This window comes from Puma concolor, chromosome D3 (assembly GCF_028749965.1).
Source record: "Puma concolor isolate L17-30 chromosome D3, mPumCon1.1.hap2, whole genome shotgun sequence".
Taxonomy (NCBI): Eukaryota; Metazoa; Chordata; class Mammalia; order Carnivora; family Felidae; genus Puma; species Puma concolor.
This window is the reverse complement of record NC_141678.1, coordinates 68,147,707-68,165,403: the sequence shown is the minus strand read 5'-3', so window position 1 is coordinate 68,165,403 and position 17,697 is coordinate 68,147,707. Positions and strand designations below refer to the sequence as shown.

General features: G+C 37.0%; 1 protein-coding gene across 5 annotated transcripts in view; it reads left to right on the top strand.

Annotated features, from left to right (window-relative positions):
• Window positions 1-17,697, top strand: part of SMAD2 (SMAD family member 2) — an 83,992-nt gene that overhangs the window by 39,909 nt on the left and 26,386 nt on the right. For 4 of the 5 annotated variants that reach the window (XM_086682911.1, XM_086682913.1, XM_086682914.1 and 1 more), the window contains 4 exons: window positions 11,458-11,547; window positions 12,608-12,801; window positions 13,888-14,022; window positions 16,812-16,886. In XM_086682911.1, coding sequence (XP_086539037.1) covers window positions 11,458-11,547; window positions 12,608-12,801; window positions 13,888-14,022; window positions 16,812-16,886 — 494 coding nt within the window. The remainder of the gene's footprint in view (window positions 1-11,457; window positions 11,548-12,607; window positions 12,802-13,887; window positions 14,023-16,811; window positions 16,887-17,697) is intronic. The other variant, XM_086682915.1, reaches the window with a different exon arrangement.

The following is a 17,697-nucleotide window of genomic DNA, read 5'->3' as shown; positions in this document are numbered from 1 at the left end:
ACAAAACCCGACGCGGGGCTCGAACACACAGACTGGATGCAAGATCATGACCTGAGCTGATTGAGCCACCCAGGCGCCCCAAGACTTTATTTATTTATTTATTTTTGTTACAATGATCAGTTCTTGATTCCTGAGCTATTTAAAACACACACTTTAGTCTTCGCTAGTCCTATATGAAATGAAAGGGGTGTTGTGTTGTAAGTAGAAATAATTATGGATGGGTAGTTTCTGATTTTTCCGTGGAAATCCGTATTTCATGAGTACATCTGTAAACAAGAGCTGGAGCCTCGAGTGAAGTTTCTTTTGTTGATATCATACTCCTAATTTGTTACCCCCTTTAATGTCACTCAGTGTGTTCAGCATGCCTTGTAGTCTTTCCACTATGACAACCTGGATTCTTCCTCTTGATTTGTAGAAGAAATGCACTCTTTAGGCAAGAAGGTAATGAAAAATAATAAATTGGTAAAACAGTGAGGTTTATTGCTTTTGACAGTGGTAGTTGAGCTGCGTCAGTAAATCAGGCAAATAAGGCAAGAACAGTAATGCTTCATGGTATATGAATCAATAAATATACATGTCCTTAATACAGTATGTTAATTAACAAACATAATGTCTTTTGGAACCAAAGTGGTAAATTGTTAACAGAGATGTGCACCTAAAATACTTCTGCATGTATATAGTTGGTAAATTGTATACTAGATTTCAATTTTTAACTTCAGTTTTCAAAGGCTGGTTTATTCTTAGGTGAAGAAAAGCTTCAGTGTGTTAATTTTACTGATATTTACTGTAAAAGTTTACTAGGGAAATTCTGGGAATTTCTGCCGTGTTTACTAACAAGTAAACCTAGCTAATCTGGCTGTTCTGTGATCAGTGATACATTGTATGTCACACGACTTTTTTGGCACTTTAGCGTCCTGATGATTTTAATAACTTTTCCAACTTATTTTTTTTAATTCAATCTGTATAAGCAGGAAGTTCACACAGGTGATAGGGGATAATCTGCCTTTAAGAAATTGTGTTGCATACAAAGGACTGCAGGACTTGCATGAGATTCTCACATGGGCACGCTTGCTCATCTGTCTGTGTATTGATGCAGGGACAGCATTGTAGATGACTTACGGTCTATTACATCCAATTTCAACATAGTTTGCAACAGTCTATGTTAATTGCTTTAGTGAACAATATCAAACTTTGGTCAGGCAGAATTTATCTGAGATGTTCATGTTTTTAGCCACTTAGCTTGGTATTTTTTAATACTTAAGAGTTTTTAGAGTGTCTTGAAGTCAGATGGTCAAATAAATTAAGGAAATGTTGAGGGGATGTGTCTGGGATAGTGCTGTCATAATGATAATAATAAAAGTCTATAGTTTTTTGGGGTATATGACTTCAAGTCGGTTTATTAGTTTAGCATTCTCGGATCTATCCTGTATTATTATTACTCCTAAATAGTTTAATGTTGTGCCAGTAGATGCTTTTCACATTCAGGTACTGTACAGACATTTCTTGTGGCTTCCCTTAATATTGTTTAAATATATAGAAACAGAATGTAGTGTAAACTTAAGCCTATCAAAGAAGGCTTACGTATACCGAGCTCTGTAACCAAGAAAATTCTGATGTCGGTTCAATGAATGATGCTGTTTTTCTGTTGATACTGGTTTTCTGTTTCCATTGTGGTTGTGGTGCCGCACGCCACCCGTGACTAAAGTTCTCAGGAGGTCAGTGTACTGCCACGTGCCCAGTGTTGCTAAATTCTCCTACTTCTTTTCTCTACAACTGCTGTGAAACATAATTTAAGTAGCACACACCCTGATACCATTTGGCCTTTCTGGTGTGATGTCATCATTTGCACGTTAAGTTGATCTATTTACCCTTGGTGCTGAGGTGCTTGTAACAGATCCAAACCCAGACGTTGAGGTGATAAAGCAATAAAGACTGGGGCTTATCCTGGTGACCCATATCCCAGGGTATGTGGATATGGAAGTTACTATTATCTCAGAATAAAAATGTAACTTAAAAAGTTACTGTGGGAACCAGACACACCCTTGCAAGTACTGTAGTTGAGATGCCCCAGTATCCGTAGGCTTTAGTCCTAGAAATGCTGATGTAAGTTGGTATTAAAGTAAAAGCTTAGAAAGCTCTTGGTAGAGTGAGAGCGTTGTTTGGTAAGATGTGGACTAGAATCCTGGCCCTGTCTCTTGTTAGGTGTATGACCTTGTTACTTTATTTTCCCTCTGAGGCTGAGTTTTTTTTTTTTTTTTTTTTTAATTTAAAATGAAATGGCAATACATAGCTTGCAGGTTATTATAAGGTCCATAATATTAAAAGTCTTACCTGTACCTGATATGCAGTAGCTAACTCAGGAAGGTAATTGTTAGTCCATATTTCATGGATTCCAAGATGACCATGTTTTCACCTTGGGATGGATCTTGTAAGTAAAATTAGAAGAGTTTTTCCTTTTTCACGGAACACAAAATAATGTATTTTAAATAGGTGACATTCTAGATTTATTGAAATAGGGAATGTGTAAAAGATCTTTTATGTAGTTGTTACCGTCAGTGCTATTTCTTTAACATTTTTCCTGCATTTGTTTCTTTTCACATTTTTATAGGAACTGTCTATACTTGCAATTACAAGTTGCCACTCCTTATTAACAAACTGAAAATCTGAGAGAGCCATTTTTCTGCACTGTTACTTAAAATAGATGTTTTAGTATGATTAGGAGTTTGGTGATCCAGTTTTTAATTTTTTTGTTTTTTTAATGTTTTTTTTTATTTTTGAGAGAGAGAGACAGAGCGTGAGCAGGGGAGGGACAGAGAGAGAGACACACACACAGTCCAAAGCAGCTCCAGGCTCTGAGCTGTCAGAACAGGGCTCAAACTCACAAACCACGAGATCATGACCTGAGCCGAAGTCTGATGCTCAGACTGAGCCACCCAGGCACCCCTGTGATCCAGTTTTTATGCTATAAAAATACTAATTTAGTCACCAGTACCTTGTTACTAGCTGGTAGGTATGCAGAGATCTTTGGGAGCTCAGGGTCTTATGGGCAAAAATAACATGTGGTTATAAAGAACCAATGTTTAAGGAAGAGGGGGTGATTAAAACTTGCCTGACTTAAATCCCCTAGACTCCGGTTGGTCTTAAAAATTGACCTGGTTTGGTAGGCAAACCAAAAGAATTAATAGTGAAGTCAAAAGGAGGCTAGGAAGGGGCTGTTGATATAAATGCATGTAGAAGAAAATGGGTTCCAAAGGTCCGTGTTAGAGAGAGAAGACATTGTGCCAGAAGAGAATCAACAGGGCTCCAGCTGGCACTTTATCGTCTCCTGCAGCGATGCCCAAAGTGAGCTGAAATGACACAGAATAGGAAATAACAATCTGTACTTACGCTTAGTTAACTAAGGTTAGAAGCAGATCTTTTTATAGAAATGTCAAGATGACTTGACTTGCATTTAATTCTGTGGCAGTATTTTCTTTTGTTTCATTTGTTTCATCATAAAAGGCAGTATATTCAGTGGTTTAAAAATTCGTATACATTTATACATATACATACATGCATGCATACCTACAAACAGCAAACATTGAAAAGCCTTCCTTCTCACCTCAGATAACCTCTGTTCGTGTGTGTGTGTGTGTGTGTGTTTCCTGTATGTGTACACAAATACTTATAGATATTTTTATTTGTCCTTTTTTTTTTTAACAGATACCTTACTATACATACTGTATTTGCTTTTTGCACTTAATATGTATGATATTTTAGAGAGTTTTCCCTGTCAGTTCATAGAGAGCTTTATCATATACTAAATTACTGTATGAATATTTGTGTGTTGCTACTTTCCATTTTGAGTTTCATTGAGTTCTTTTGGCATTTTTCTTTGGTTTGTTGTTGTTTTTGTAGGTTCAGTTTTCGAATGGCAAAGTACATAAATCATAAGTGCTAAATAAGATTAGATTTGACAAATGCATGTACAGGGTATCAAGATAAAAAGAATATTTTCATCACCCAGAACATTCTGTCATACTCTTTCCCAGTGGTTTTTCTGAGGCAACCACTATTTGAATTTTTTTTTTTTTTTTTTTTTTTTACTTTCAGTTTGGTTTTTTCCCCCCTTCTAGAACTTCATGTGAATGGAATCATTCAGTGTCTAGTCTTTTATGTTCATCTTCTTTCAGCCAACTAAGTCTTCCCGAGATAAATATATCTCATCCATGTTGTATCAGTAATTCTTTTTCAGGATTGTTTTGCTATTCGAGATCCTTTGCACTTCTGATCAGCTTGTCAATTGTTATAAAAGTATCTTGCTGAAATCGTGATTGGGATGGATTTGAAAAAACATAGACCAATATTATCAGGGAATTAGGGAAAATAGACATCTTAATATTGGGTCATTTGATCTTTAGAGACAGGGTAGGTCTTTGTATACTTAGGTTTCTTTAAAGTTTTTAGATGTTAGTGTACAGGCCTTATATATCTTGCATTAAACCTTTTGTCTAAATATTTTGGTTTTTAAATTTTTTTTTTTTTTTTTTCAACGTTTATTTATTTTTGGGACAGAGAGAGACAGAGCATGAACGGGGGAGGGGCAGAGAGAGAGGGAGACACAGAATCGGAAACAGGCTCCAGGCTCTGAGCCATCAGCCCAGAGCCCGATGCGGGGCTCGAACTCACGGAGCGCGAGATCGTGACCTGGCTGAAGTCGGACGCTTAACCGACTGCGCCACCCAGGCGCCCCTAAATATTTTGGTTTTTGACACTATCATAAATGGAATTAAATTTTTTAATTTTCAAATTGTTTATTGCTAGCATATAGAAATATAATGGATTTTTATAAGTTGCCCTTATATTCTGTAGCATTGCTAAATTTACTAATGAGTTCTAGAAGTTGCTTCAGAGATTTTCTATATAAATAATTATATTATTGTCCACAAAAGCAGGGTTTCTGTTCCAACTTTCTTGAGATTATTGCCATATAACATGTAAGTTTAAGGTTTACAGTGTGATAGTTTGATGCACATTTACTGCAAAATGATTACCTCAATAAAGTTAGCTAACACTTCCATCCCCTCACATTACCTTTTTTTGTGGAGGGAGAGAGAACTTTGTAAGATCTGTTCTCTTAACAGTTTTCCAATATATAGTACAGTATTGTTAAGTATAGTCACCATGCTGTACATTAGATCCGCAGAATTTATTCATCTTATAGCTGAAAGTTTGTATCCTTTGACCAGCATATCCCCATTTTTCCCACTTTCCAGCCCCTGGTAACCAACATTCTGCTCTCTGTTTCTTTGAATTTGGCTTTAAAAAAAAGTGGTTTTATTTCTTCCCTTCCAGTATATTGTTTTTACCTTTTCTTGCCGTATTGCACTGGCTAAGACCTCCAGTACAGTGCTGATTAGAACTATATCATCATTGATTACGTCATTAAAGTATTTCTTCCTTCTAACATAGTTTTTAAGCAGTAAGTTTCCCTTTAATCATTACTTTAGATTTAGCACCCCCTCTCCAATTTCTTATACTGTAGATTCATTGTCATGTATTTTCTAATTTATTTTGTGATTTCTTCTTTGACCCATGGGTTATTTAGAAGTGTGTTGTTAATTTCCAAATTAATTGACCTTTCAAAAATTTTTTTGAAAGAGCGAGTGTGCAGCAAGCAGGGGAGGGGCAGAGGGAGAGAAGGGAGAGAATTTTACACAGGCTCCACACCCAGCATGGAGCCCAACTTGGGACTCAGTCTCATGACTGTGAGATCACCACCTGAGCCAAAGTCAAGAGTCAGCTGCTTAACCGACTGAGCCACCTCCGTGCCCCTAATTGACCTTTTTTTTATGGCCCTAGCATACAATCTCTTTTTCTTATTGTTCCCTGTACACTTGAAAAGGATTCTGTACATGTCACTTAGATCAAATGGTTGGTTGATAGGATTGTGCAGCTCTTCTGTGATATATGGCTTTTTTTTTTTTTCTTTTTGGCAGCCTATCCAAAGAGTTACTGAAATTTCTGATTGTCGATGTGTTCATTTCTTCCTTTAGGTCTGTTAGTTTTTGTTTCATGCATTTTAAAACTGTATTTATATTTGTATTTGTATTTATATTTAGAGAGGGCACAAGTGGGGGAGGGGCAGAGAGAGAGGAGAGAGAGAGAGAATACCAAGCAGGCTCCACTCTGCCAGTGCAGAGCCCAATCTGGGGCTCAAACCCATGAAGTCATGAGATCATGACCTGAGCCAAAACCAAGTCGGACACTTAACTGACTGAGCCACCCAGGCGCCCCTAACACTGTATTCTTAGATGCACATAGGATTGTTAATGTCGTCTTATGAATTGACCTTGTTATGAAATATGTTGTCATCTCTGATAATATTCTTAGTGTTAAAGTCTTATATTTCTGATATTATGTTTTATTAAGCTTATTGCTTGCATGAATTGTGTATTTCCATTCTGATATTTTCAGCTTATCGGTATACATCTTTTTTGTAGATATTTTATATCTTGTATTCATTCTGACAAGTGTCTGCTGCTTATTGGAATATGTGGTGTATTTATGTATTGTTACTGATGCGGTTGGATTTACCCTTTTACCCATTACACTTTATTCTTTGTTTTCTATTATCATCTGGTCGTCTTTTCTTCCTTCCTTCCTTTGAGGTTAATTATTTTTTAGTGTTTCATTTTAATTTTCTGTATGCATTTTTTCTCTGTCTCTTCCCCTTTTCAGGGGCAAGGGTTGCTTTCCCAATGACAGTATGAATCCTTAGCTTTGTGACAGTATAGCTGTTTTTAACACATCCTTTTGTTTCTGTTGCTGTTGTCCTACAAATTGCATCCACATACTTTTAGAGTTACAATTTTTGCTGTAACCAGTCATCTCCTTTTTGTAGAAATTAAGAGAAAAATAATCGTCTTTTACATTTTTCTGCATACTTAATACTTTCTCGTTCTCTTAATTTTTCTCAGTGATTGAGAGTTTTCATCTGTTGCTGTTTCTCTTTATCCTGAAGAACTTTCCTTTAGCATTTCTTTGGGCAAAGTCTGCTACAAATGAGTTCTCAATTTTTGTTTACCTGAACATATTTTTGTTTTGGCTTACTATATGAAGAATATTTTTGTGGGGTATAGATTTTAGGTTGAGTTTGTTTTTCTGTTCAGCTCTTTAAAGATGTCCCATTGTCTTTTGGCTTCTGTTTCTGATGAGAAATTGTTACTCATGTGCTCATGGCTCTGTGTATGTGGATTGTTCTACTCCAGCTGCTGTCAGAGTTAAAGCCAGATACTGTTTCAAGGTGGTAAAAACAGATTTTATTTAGTAATCACAATAGTAGGAGAAGAGCTGAGCTCAGTTTTGATTTGCACAGAGGTGACTGGGAGAACAGGAGAGTAGGCAGCGGGAATGAATAGAGGCTTGAACGGAGTTAGGGAACTGAAAAGTTACCAAAAAAAAAAAAAAAAAAAAAAATGGGTTAGTGGGTTGGTTGGTCAGTGTCAGTGTGGCCGTCTGTGTCTGCTAAATGGCATTTCTCAAGTTAGGCTTCTACCCTCTCTCTGAGGGTAGCCTGGGATACAGAGGCCTTGTCCTTTCTGGTGACTGATTACATTTCAAAGGAATGGATTTCAGGTCCTTGAGAAAGACACTCCTGAGTTGTAGGAGACACTTAATACATCTCAAAGAGACAGGAAAAGGATTGACAAGTGCAAGTTTTTAAAATAAATGCTCTAAGGAAAGGAAGTCAGGGGCCTATGGACAAGTGTTGGTTGGAACAAATGGTAACTTCTTTTGGCCGCCTTGACCTTTTCCAAACAGGAGCTCAAAAGGGTCTGGGTCCTATGAGGGACTTGCTAGAGCTTAGTTAAGTGTCTTAGTGCAGGAGTTTAGATGGAGTCCTTGTGCCAAGAGTTTTGTAATTCTTACCACTTTGAAGATTTTCTTTTTATCTTTTAAGTATTTCGACAGTGATGTGCCCAAGTGTGATTTTCTTTGTAGTTAAACTGCTTGTTATTCACTGAATTTCTTAGAAGTATCAGTTTAATTTTTCACTGAAGTTGAAGATGTTTTAGGCATTATCATTTCAGGTATTTTTTCCGGTTTTTCTTGTTTCCTCTCAGAACTGCACATGTTATTGAGACTATCCTTTTTGTTATTCAGTCTTTTTTATTTTGGTTCTTCTGCTTTGACAATTTCTATTGACTCATCTTCAAATTGACTGTTGTGTCTTCTCCAACCATCAGGTTCATTTTTTATTTTTGATTTTGTAGTTTTCAGTTCTAGAATTGCCTTTTGATTCATTTTGATAGTTTTCATCACCAAGCGAGATTCCTGTCTGTTCATTAAGTCTGTGAACATGTTCACAGTAGTTACTTTAAAATCCTGGTCTTTTAGGATTTTGAGGATCTATTTCTATTGGCTATTCTTTCTCTTGACTAGGGGTAACATTTTCCTATTTCTTCATATGTTTAGTAATTTGTGCTTTTTATACTGGATATTTGGGATGAAATACTGTAGAGACTAAATTTTGTTATCTTCCTCTGAAGAGTTTTGATTTTTGTTCTAGCAGATAGTTTTGGTCGGCCTCATATTCCAGACTGTCTGCCTCTGATGTAAAAGCAACAGTTGAGATTTTAGCACTTGGTGTTTCCGGACTTCCAGATGCAGGTTTTCGGCAGGCCACATAGTCTCCCCCATGTATATAGTTGACAAATCAGTCGAGGATTTGGGCAGAGTTCACATTCATATTTTGATCCCCCCCCCCCCCCCCCCCCCCGCATGACTCCTTCTTTATAGGATTTTTCCTCTTCTTTTTTCAGCCTCTCTGGCAGCCCCAGATCCATTCTCTGATTATTTGTGCAAGTCAGTAAAACTGTGGTTTTCTGCTTAAGGTCTAGTTGCCCTGCCTAGCTTAGACTGTGGGGCTATCCTTGGATACAGGGCCACATAAATGCATCTCATTCACTTTCCCCTCTCGCAAAGGTTTGACTTCCCTTTGATGTTGTCCTTTTGGTCCCTCTCTACCATTTTCAAATGGTTGATTTTATTATATTTTGTTCAGAGGCTGTCATTATTGTCTGAAGGAGGGTTTGCCTAATTAAGGCTACTCTACAGACAGAACCTCTATTTTGTTTTATTCGTGTACTCTTTTGCTAATTGTGTACAGTTTCCATTGAGAATTTATATTGTGTTTCAGAGTTCTCTACTCTTCTTTGTTAAAGGTTTCCTGATCATTCTTACTTATTTTGGTATGTTATATTTGGAGTAATTTTGTCTGAGCTTTTTAGTGAGATTGTATCAAATAATAAATTCGGCAGAATTGATGTCACTATGATGTTGTCTTCCTGAATAGGAAGATACGCGTTTTTCTCTTTGCTTAGTTTCCTTTGTGTTCTTCAGTAATAATGAAAATGTTTCTTTGTATAGTTTTGCCACATTTGTACTTACGTTTATTCCAGGTGCTTTTGTGTTTTGTTATAAATTGATGCTTTTAAAAAATACTTTTTCTTATATAAACAAGCAAAAATTTTGCTAGCTAGAAGGAGATTTATTATTTTTAAGTAAACCTTCCAATTGTGGAGAGAGATGTTACCATAAACAGTAGAACTGAGGCTTAAATATACCTTAATATGCAAGTTGGAAAGTGGCAGAGTTAGGCTTGGGATCTAGGTTGGCCTGCCTGTTGATTGATTGCATGTTCTGAACATAATGTTGATTATTTTCTGATTTATTTCAAGGCTTGAATAAAAGCACAACTTAAGCTTTTCTCTCTTTTAGATTCTGGTTCTGTGTCAGTGTCAGAATTACTTTAGTGAAATCTTCATTCTCTCATAGGAGCAGAGTTGCCTCTGAATCTAATCTCTTGTTAATAATTTTCCTTGGATTATTTTCAAAGGCTGAAGAGTAAGCGGTATACCTTTCTTTCTGAGATTTAAATTCAGATTCGTAACACTCTAGAACGTAGGTGATTTTGTTCGTGATTTAAGCTACATGGTGCTATATGTTCTCAGTAGACACTTGATAAATATCTTAGAAGAACCATGTGTGGTCATGGGTTTTATTTATAGTCAGTACGTCTTTGGGGGAAAAAGATTAAATTATTTTCCAGTTTCTTGGCTTTTTCTGACTTTTGTCTTTTGGAAAATGAAAGATCGATTTCTGAAGCCTGAAAAGCGAGAGAATCTGTTAAGTATCTTAAAAGGGTGCTGGGGAGTATCAAAAAATGCATTTGTAAAACCAGTATAGTTGCTGTGGCCCCCAAGTCATGGCCTGAAAAGTGTCTGGAGGCCCTGGGAGAGGCCCTGGAGCCCCGGAGCCCAGCAGCCGGGATCTGCAGCCCAGCAGCCGGGATGTGTGTTTTCGGGCCACAGGAAGACGTTACTTCTCACCATTGTCCTTTGAAATGTTGATTCAGTTAGCTCTTTAGCAGTGTGTGCACCTGGAGTTTAATCAGTTGTTTGATTTTATTTTCAAATATTGTTTTGAAACGATTCTTCCTCCTCTTTGAAATTTTGATGATTTTGTAATATGAGAGAAATGGAGTTTGAGTTTGTTTCAGAAATTACCTTTTGACTCTGATTGTTAAGTACAGCTTCTGACCTGAGACACGTTGACAGGCACAAGTTCCCATTCCAGACTGCCTTTGAAGGTCTCCTTCCCTCCTCCCACAGATAAGAAGTTACTTTGAAATTGTGGCAGGGAAAATAGGGAGAGTTATCTCTGGGCATGCCGATGTTCTGGAAGGAGATGTGGAAGAAAAAGTTTGAGACCTTTCTGGTCTGTGTCTTTCAGGTGCATTGATTTTTGAAAACGAGACACAGCACATCTTTTATATTCATCCTGCCATTTTAGAATTTGGTACTTTGACGTATCCTCACAGCAGTTTCTCAGAACTTTTAAGGTGGTTACGCTCTGTTAGAATGACTTCAAAATGCACTTCCTTCTCCATCGTAGCAATAAGAGCAGTAATAACTTCCAGTAGAACTGAACGTGTGAGTTTCTCAAACAAATAATGTGAAAATATAACTTTGGGTATGTATCTAATTTAAGTGAAATTTTTCCTGTATTAAAAAGACCAGTCGACATCCATTTTTAGCTAAGTTTTTAAACTAGATTATAAAACGACGCACTGTTAGTAAGGCTGGTGGCATAGGTATTAGGTCTTTTGCTGTGAGTAGTGGAAATTGGAAGGGGCATTATAGGTATGATTTCATTAAGCTAGAGAGCATTGGTGTTCACATTTTTAAAACATAATCATAACTTATCTGGAGTCACATGTTCCATTTTATTGGCTTCCTTCATATAGAAAATATAGAAACCAGCACTAAAAGCCCGTGAAAAAGTGAAGCAATGTATATATATTTTCTGGGTGAAGGAAGTATTCTGTACATTTTCCATGTTTTACATCATGGTATTTTGAATAACCATGCTTCCATGTTCACATCAATTTTTTGTTTTTCAATTTATGCACAGCACTTGCTCTGAAATTTGGGGACTGAGTACACCAAATACGATAGATCAGTGGGATACAGCAGGCCTTTACAGCTTCTCTGAACAAACCAGGTGAATATTCTGCCCTCTATGGAATCCTAGCAATCTTGGGGCGGGGGGGCTGTTTTGGAAGACCTGTAAGGGGTTGCTCAGTATCATTTTGCCTAGGATGTTTCCTTAATGTAAATAAGGCATGGCATTTAAAATACCTGCTTGCCAGTATTAATGATATATTAAATGTGTCCGCTGCTGTTTTGATCAATGAAATTCTACTTTTGAATCTTCTTTAAATTACTGCATCCCCTAAAGAATAGGAACTTCGATAATAACTCTATTCTCATTTGATTTTGAGACTAGATTATAATCTGTTGTTGGCCTAATTTTCAAGTAGATACCTAACCAGTTTTTGCTAAATTTCTTGCTATCATCTAAACTCATCTTCTTTATACTAATAAGTACGTAGTTATTTACCAAGCCCCTCCGATCACAGTTCACGCTAGGCTAACTCATTTTTATGTTCTCTTTTTTTTAAAGTCACCTTATTCTCTTTTTGAGCATTTTGGTATATGTCCATTTCATCTCATCATACTCATCACCATCTGCATTTATGTGTGAGCTGTAGGAATATACCTCGGTCCTCAAAACAGTCACAACTGGGTAATGAGTTACATTAGATTGAGTAAGTTACTTTACATCATTGTTGGTACTTCCCATTCCTCACACTAGTTCCTTTTTTTTGATAACTCAGTCACCTACAGTATCAATGCCCTTCAAAGCATCCCTAAATAAGAGTTTGATTTACTCAAGATAGAAGTTGACAAAAAGTTTTTCGAGCAGACTCTATGATCCTTTTTTTAAAAAACTCAATTTCTTCCCAAGTGGTTAGCCATTCATTGACATCTGAGTCATTTACGTAGCCTATTTATGAGAAACATCTGTAGCGTGGTGCTGCTTGCTTTTATATCCGACCCATTAAATAGTACATTTTTCTTCCTTGTACTCACTAAAACTAACTAAATGTCTGTCATTCCTTTCTTTATGCTCGTACTGTATTAATTTAGCCCAGTCAGCTGCGCCTGTTTTTTTTTTTTTTTTAAAGTTCCCACGTTTCTTTCCCCTTGCTTCTCGACAGGTCTCTGGATGGCCGTCTGCAGGTGTCTCATCGAAAAGGACTGCCACATGTGATATATTGCCGATTGTGGCGTTGGCCTGACCTTCACAGTCACCATGAACTCAAAGCCATTGAAAACTGCGAATATGCTTTCAATCTTAAAAAGGATGAAGTATGTGTAAACCCTTACCACTACCAGAGAGTTGAAACACCAGGTAGAAAAATTAGATTTGTTTCCTTGTTTTAAATTAAATGCTTGAACTTAAGTAAATGAGGCACTGCTATGTAATTGCCCCTGGGAAATCTTGGTGTAAAATTGCAATAAATTACCTGAAATTTAGTGTATTATTTGGTAATAATTAAAACTACTTTTAAAACGTTTTAAATATGGGAAAATAAACTTGAGAGGATAAGAGATGTCAGTTTCTTGGGATAGCATACTATTTGACCTCAAAATTACATATCCAGAAAATTCTTTTTTTTTTTTGTAATGTTTATTTTTTTTGAGAGAGAGAGAGTGCGCGTGCATGGGATTATGAGGGAGGGAGGGGCAGAGAGAGAGAGGGAGACACAGAATCTGAAGCAGGCTCCAGGCTCTGAGCTGTCAGCACAGAGCCTGACGCAGGCCTCGAACCCACGAACTGTGAGATCAAGACCTGAGCTGAAGTCTGATGCTTAACCGACTGAGCCACCCAGGAGCCCCTATTCAGGAAGTTCTAATCTCCGGATTCACAGTCTGGTTGGAACTAAACTGATACACCTCTGTACCTGTCTGCTGCCTGAGCTGTTTTCAGTCATTTTATTCTTTAGTATTTTCTTTGAAGCACTTTAATGGTATCATCTGTATCTAAGCAGATTGTGAAATCCACAGCAAGACTTTTAGTTTACTTAGTTAGCTGCATACTTGAAAGTTTTTAAATTTTCAATTTCAGTACAGCTATGTTTCTAGAAATGGCCTAAATCCGACTTCACAGATCTTCCTGCAACTTTTCCAGTGGGGATATATGAACTCTTACGGTAACATTATAGTATTACCAGAATGTCCTTGTTCCTCAAGGTACAGGATAAATTGAAACTTGGAAATTTAGATTCTGGACTCCATGGCAAATTAAGACCAATCAGATTTGTCAATTTCTTAGGAACTGATATAAGGCCAAATGGATGGACCCTAAATTTTAAAAATGAAGCAGGCTACTTTTTTGTGTGTGTGAATTTTTTTAATAAAGGTCTGGTCTGTCCCCCTTCCCTGGTGCCCATCCTGTGCTCTTTGCCATTAACCTGGGTTCCTTTTACTCTTTCAGTTTTGCCTCCGGTATTGGTGCCACGGCACACCGAGATCCTGACCGAACTGCCTCCCCTGGATGATTACACCCACTCCATTCCAGAAAACACTAATTTCCCAGCGGGAATTGAGCCACAGAGTAATTACATCCCAGGTATTTTCACCTTCTGAATCTCCTGAAAATTGGGATAAACAGATTTTGTTCATAAACATTCACATACTAGTAAATTGTGATTTGACTTAAAAAAAAATGCTTCTGGATTTTGAATAGGAAAATCTGCTTTGTTGGTTGATTATTTTGTGAAATGTATAAGCCTCGTACTTTAAATACTTTTGTCTGGAGAAAAGTTTTACTTTATATTTCATTTTCTTTTGCAGTGGCTTTAATCAAAGTACTGTGAGAAGCAGAAAAGAAAAGATCTTAGTAAGTTTGTCTTAGTTGTTGAAGCTAAGAGAGATGCAGAATGTAAGCAAAATAACTTGTTCAGGAAAAAGGTATTCTTGAAGCAAGTGTAACTAAAAACCACCCAAATAATCATTTTCATAGATAGCTCGATAATGTTAAAGAGAAATGTACTATGCCTATAGAAGATAAAATATTTTGAGTTCCTACAGATGTAGCAACACTGCTGTACTGAAAATCATAAATCCTCTAATTCGGTTCTTTTTCATCTGGGCCCCAGTCACCTCTGCTGGGAAGTGAATGAATTTAACTACATGGTTCTCAAATCCTGCTCAGATTATTGTAGTACGTGACCTAGTAATACACCACAACGCACTTTTAGTTTTCACTGTTCTTTTAGGAGAACAACTAATATTTTCTTACTTTCTTACTTTGTGTTTCCCTTTTTTGTTTTTTGGGGTTCCCCCCCCCAGCAGAAATTAAAGGTACCATATTCAAATGGGGATGAAGCTATCCGTTGGATATTTTAGTGTCTCATTTTTCTTCTCCTCTTGTAACAGCGTCTCCATTCCACTCTTATTTTCAGTATACAACAGAAAATACATAAGGAAGTTAGTTTCCAGTACATTTAAAAAAAGATCTCTTTAATATGTCTCATGGAAGAAATGCTTGTTCGTTGACAATTTAAAGACATAAAAAGGATTTTTAAAAATAGCTAAATTTAAGGTAGACAGTGTTTCCTGATTGTTTTAATGTGCGTAATTTTTTTTTTTTACAATTATTTTGTTCCAAAAGAGGGCTTAAGACTGCTTTTTAGGTTGCTAGGAAACACACTTTTTGAGAAGTTAAGAGGGCAGGGCCTAGAGCCTGGTGGAATGCGAGGACCAGCAGGGGAGGGCAGGACTGAAACAGGTCACTCGCCAGGGAAGACTTGGCCGGACATGGTTGTGTGTGGTGTGGGGGGCACATTTTAAGTCTTTGATGTGGGAATTTGTATTATTCAACAATACTAGGAAACCGAGACGTAAGCATACAGTCTTGTAAGACACCTACCCGGTAATTATTTGGAAGGCTGTTAATCAAAACGCTTAGTGGTTTTTCCTTGTGGAGATGCTTGGGTTTATTTTCCTTTCTTTCTTTGTTTAGATTTGGTTTATTTTACAAAGTAGCAAATCAAAAGTGGATCACACCTATTTGCCTTTCTGAACAATGGGGCTTTACCCAGCTCCAGCTGACAGTGAAAGTTAAGGGTTCACTTTTTGTTCCACTTCAAAGGAAATTTTAGTATTTTCTCCAAAATGATAATAGCTTTATTATTTATTATTTTATACATAATAATGGAGAAAAGCAAAACAGGATAAAGTATTTAAAAGTTCTGTATTTCTTCCTGTTTAGACCTTTGAGACATGGATGGTTAAACTGGCAAAGCGTAGCTCTGTTTAATTTTATTAGCTTTAACCTTTAAGGTAGTGCATATTGATGTGCATTAGTCTTATTTTTGTGTTCTTTATTGCTTGAGCATTTGAAGGTATTTTATTCTGAGAATTTCATCAGTAACACTTTTAAGGTATTGACACTTAATGAAGAGTTTGAAACTTCAGATTTGCAGTTAGCGTGTTGAAGGGAGAGTGTAAAGGGTTAAACAAAGAAGCCCTTTAACCCACATTTTCTCCCTCTCCCTTTTGATAATTACATTATCTTGAATTGCTTAAAACTATCCAGCCATCTAAATGTTAAACTGTTGATAATCCCTTAAACTTAGTTTTCCTCCTTGAAATTATAGTTGGTAAAATTATAGAAATGTATTTATCTTACACGAAGCCTATTCAGCTATTCAGATGCCTCCTGAATGTAAACATCTTGTTCATAAAGCATCTTGGAAATGGCACATTAGAATCTTACTTTTCTTACCTTCAGGGAGTATTTTACCTCAGGTTTGTGCAGTAGTCTGTTTGGATTTAAATTTCTGCTTCAAACACTCAGGATTTACTGGTTAGAAATCCCTGGAGAAGTATACTTTGTAGGTGAAACTCAAGCGAGACCAGGCCTGAACCATATTACCCTATTTTACCCATAGAACCTAATGTGAGCCCGTAGTACTTTGTAATCTGAAATTTCATACGTGTGGTGTGTCCTTTAATCACTTCTTAGGTGTAACCCATCGATGATGGCCATTAGTTTAAAAAAAAAAAAATTGTAGGTACTAATGTCTTTGAAGCATACTGATTCAGTACTGAGGCATCTTTGAAGTTCTATTTTTGGCTCTTGCCCCAGAAAATATACATATGGGAATGAGCCAGATATGTAAATAATAGCTAAGAAAATATGCCTAGAGAGCTTGATCATATTACAAGTAGGCTTTAAGGATTCACCTATAAGATTTGGATCAAAACCTGAATTTTAAGCCCTTAGTCCCAAATATTGCTTTTTATAATAATGTTATATAATATTCAGAGTGATTCTTTAGTTATCTTTGGTAGTAGGACAAAGGTGGTGAGATGAAATTGCAACTGTGCTTGATTTGTTCTGAACTTTTGTAGAAACGCCACCTCCTGGATATATCAGTGAGGATGGAGAAACGAGTGATCAACAGTTGAACCAAAGTATGGATACAGGTAAAACTTACCTTTCAAAATTCCTCAACAATGAGATAATGTGTTTTTGTCCTGTTTGGAATCCACAAGAATTATTTACAGCTCTTTTTTTTTTTTTTAATGTTTACTTTTGAGAGAGAAACAGAGCACAGGTGGGGCAGGGGCAGAGAAAAAGGGAGACACAGAATTTGAAGCAGGCTTCAGGCTCTGAGCCATCAGCACAGAGCCCGATGAGGGGCTTGAACTCATGAATAGTGAGATCCCAACCTGAGCCGAAGTTGGATGCTTCACCAACTGAGCCACCCAGGTGCCCCTTACTTATAACTCTTAAATTTAGAGAAGTGGGGATATGCATCAAAAAAAGAACCTTCTATATTGATACAATCATATTTGAACCATTGAAGGGAGGGCCCTCTTGTCAATGAAAAATTAACACATGCTGCTGTGCAGAATAATTGTTACCGGTTTCTCTCCTTAGATTGAATGAAAATTTAGAAACCCTCAAATACTTTTCTTTTTAAGTATTCTGTACTTCTGTTTAAAGTTTTAGTTACCCGATGAAAAAACGTGTTTGTGATGAAAAACCATAATGAACCCAGTAACAGATTTTCTGAGGAATTTGCAGATGGGGGATGAGGATCAGCTTTTCAGTACTCCATTTTTTTTTTTTAAGTTTTTAAAATGTTTATTTTTGAGAGCGAGCGAGCATGAGTGGGGGAGGGGCAGAGCGAGGGAGACAGAATCCGAAGCAGGCTCCAAGGTCTGAGCTGTCAGCACAGAGCCCGAAGTGGGGCTCAAACTCGTGAACTGTGAGACTGTGACCTGAGCCGAA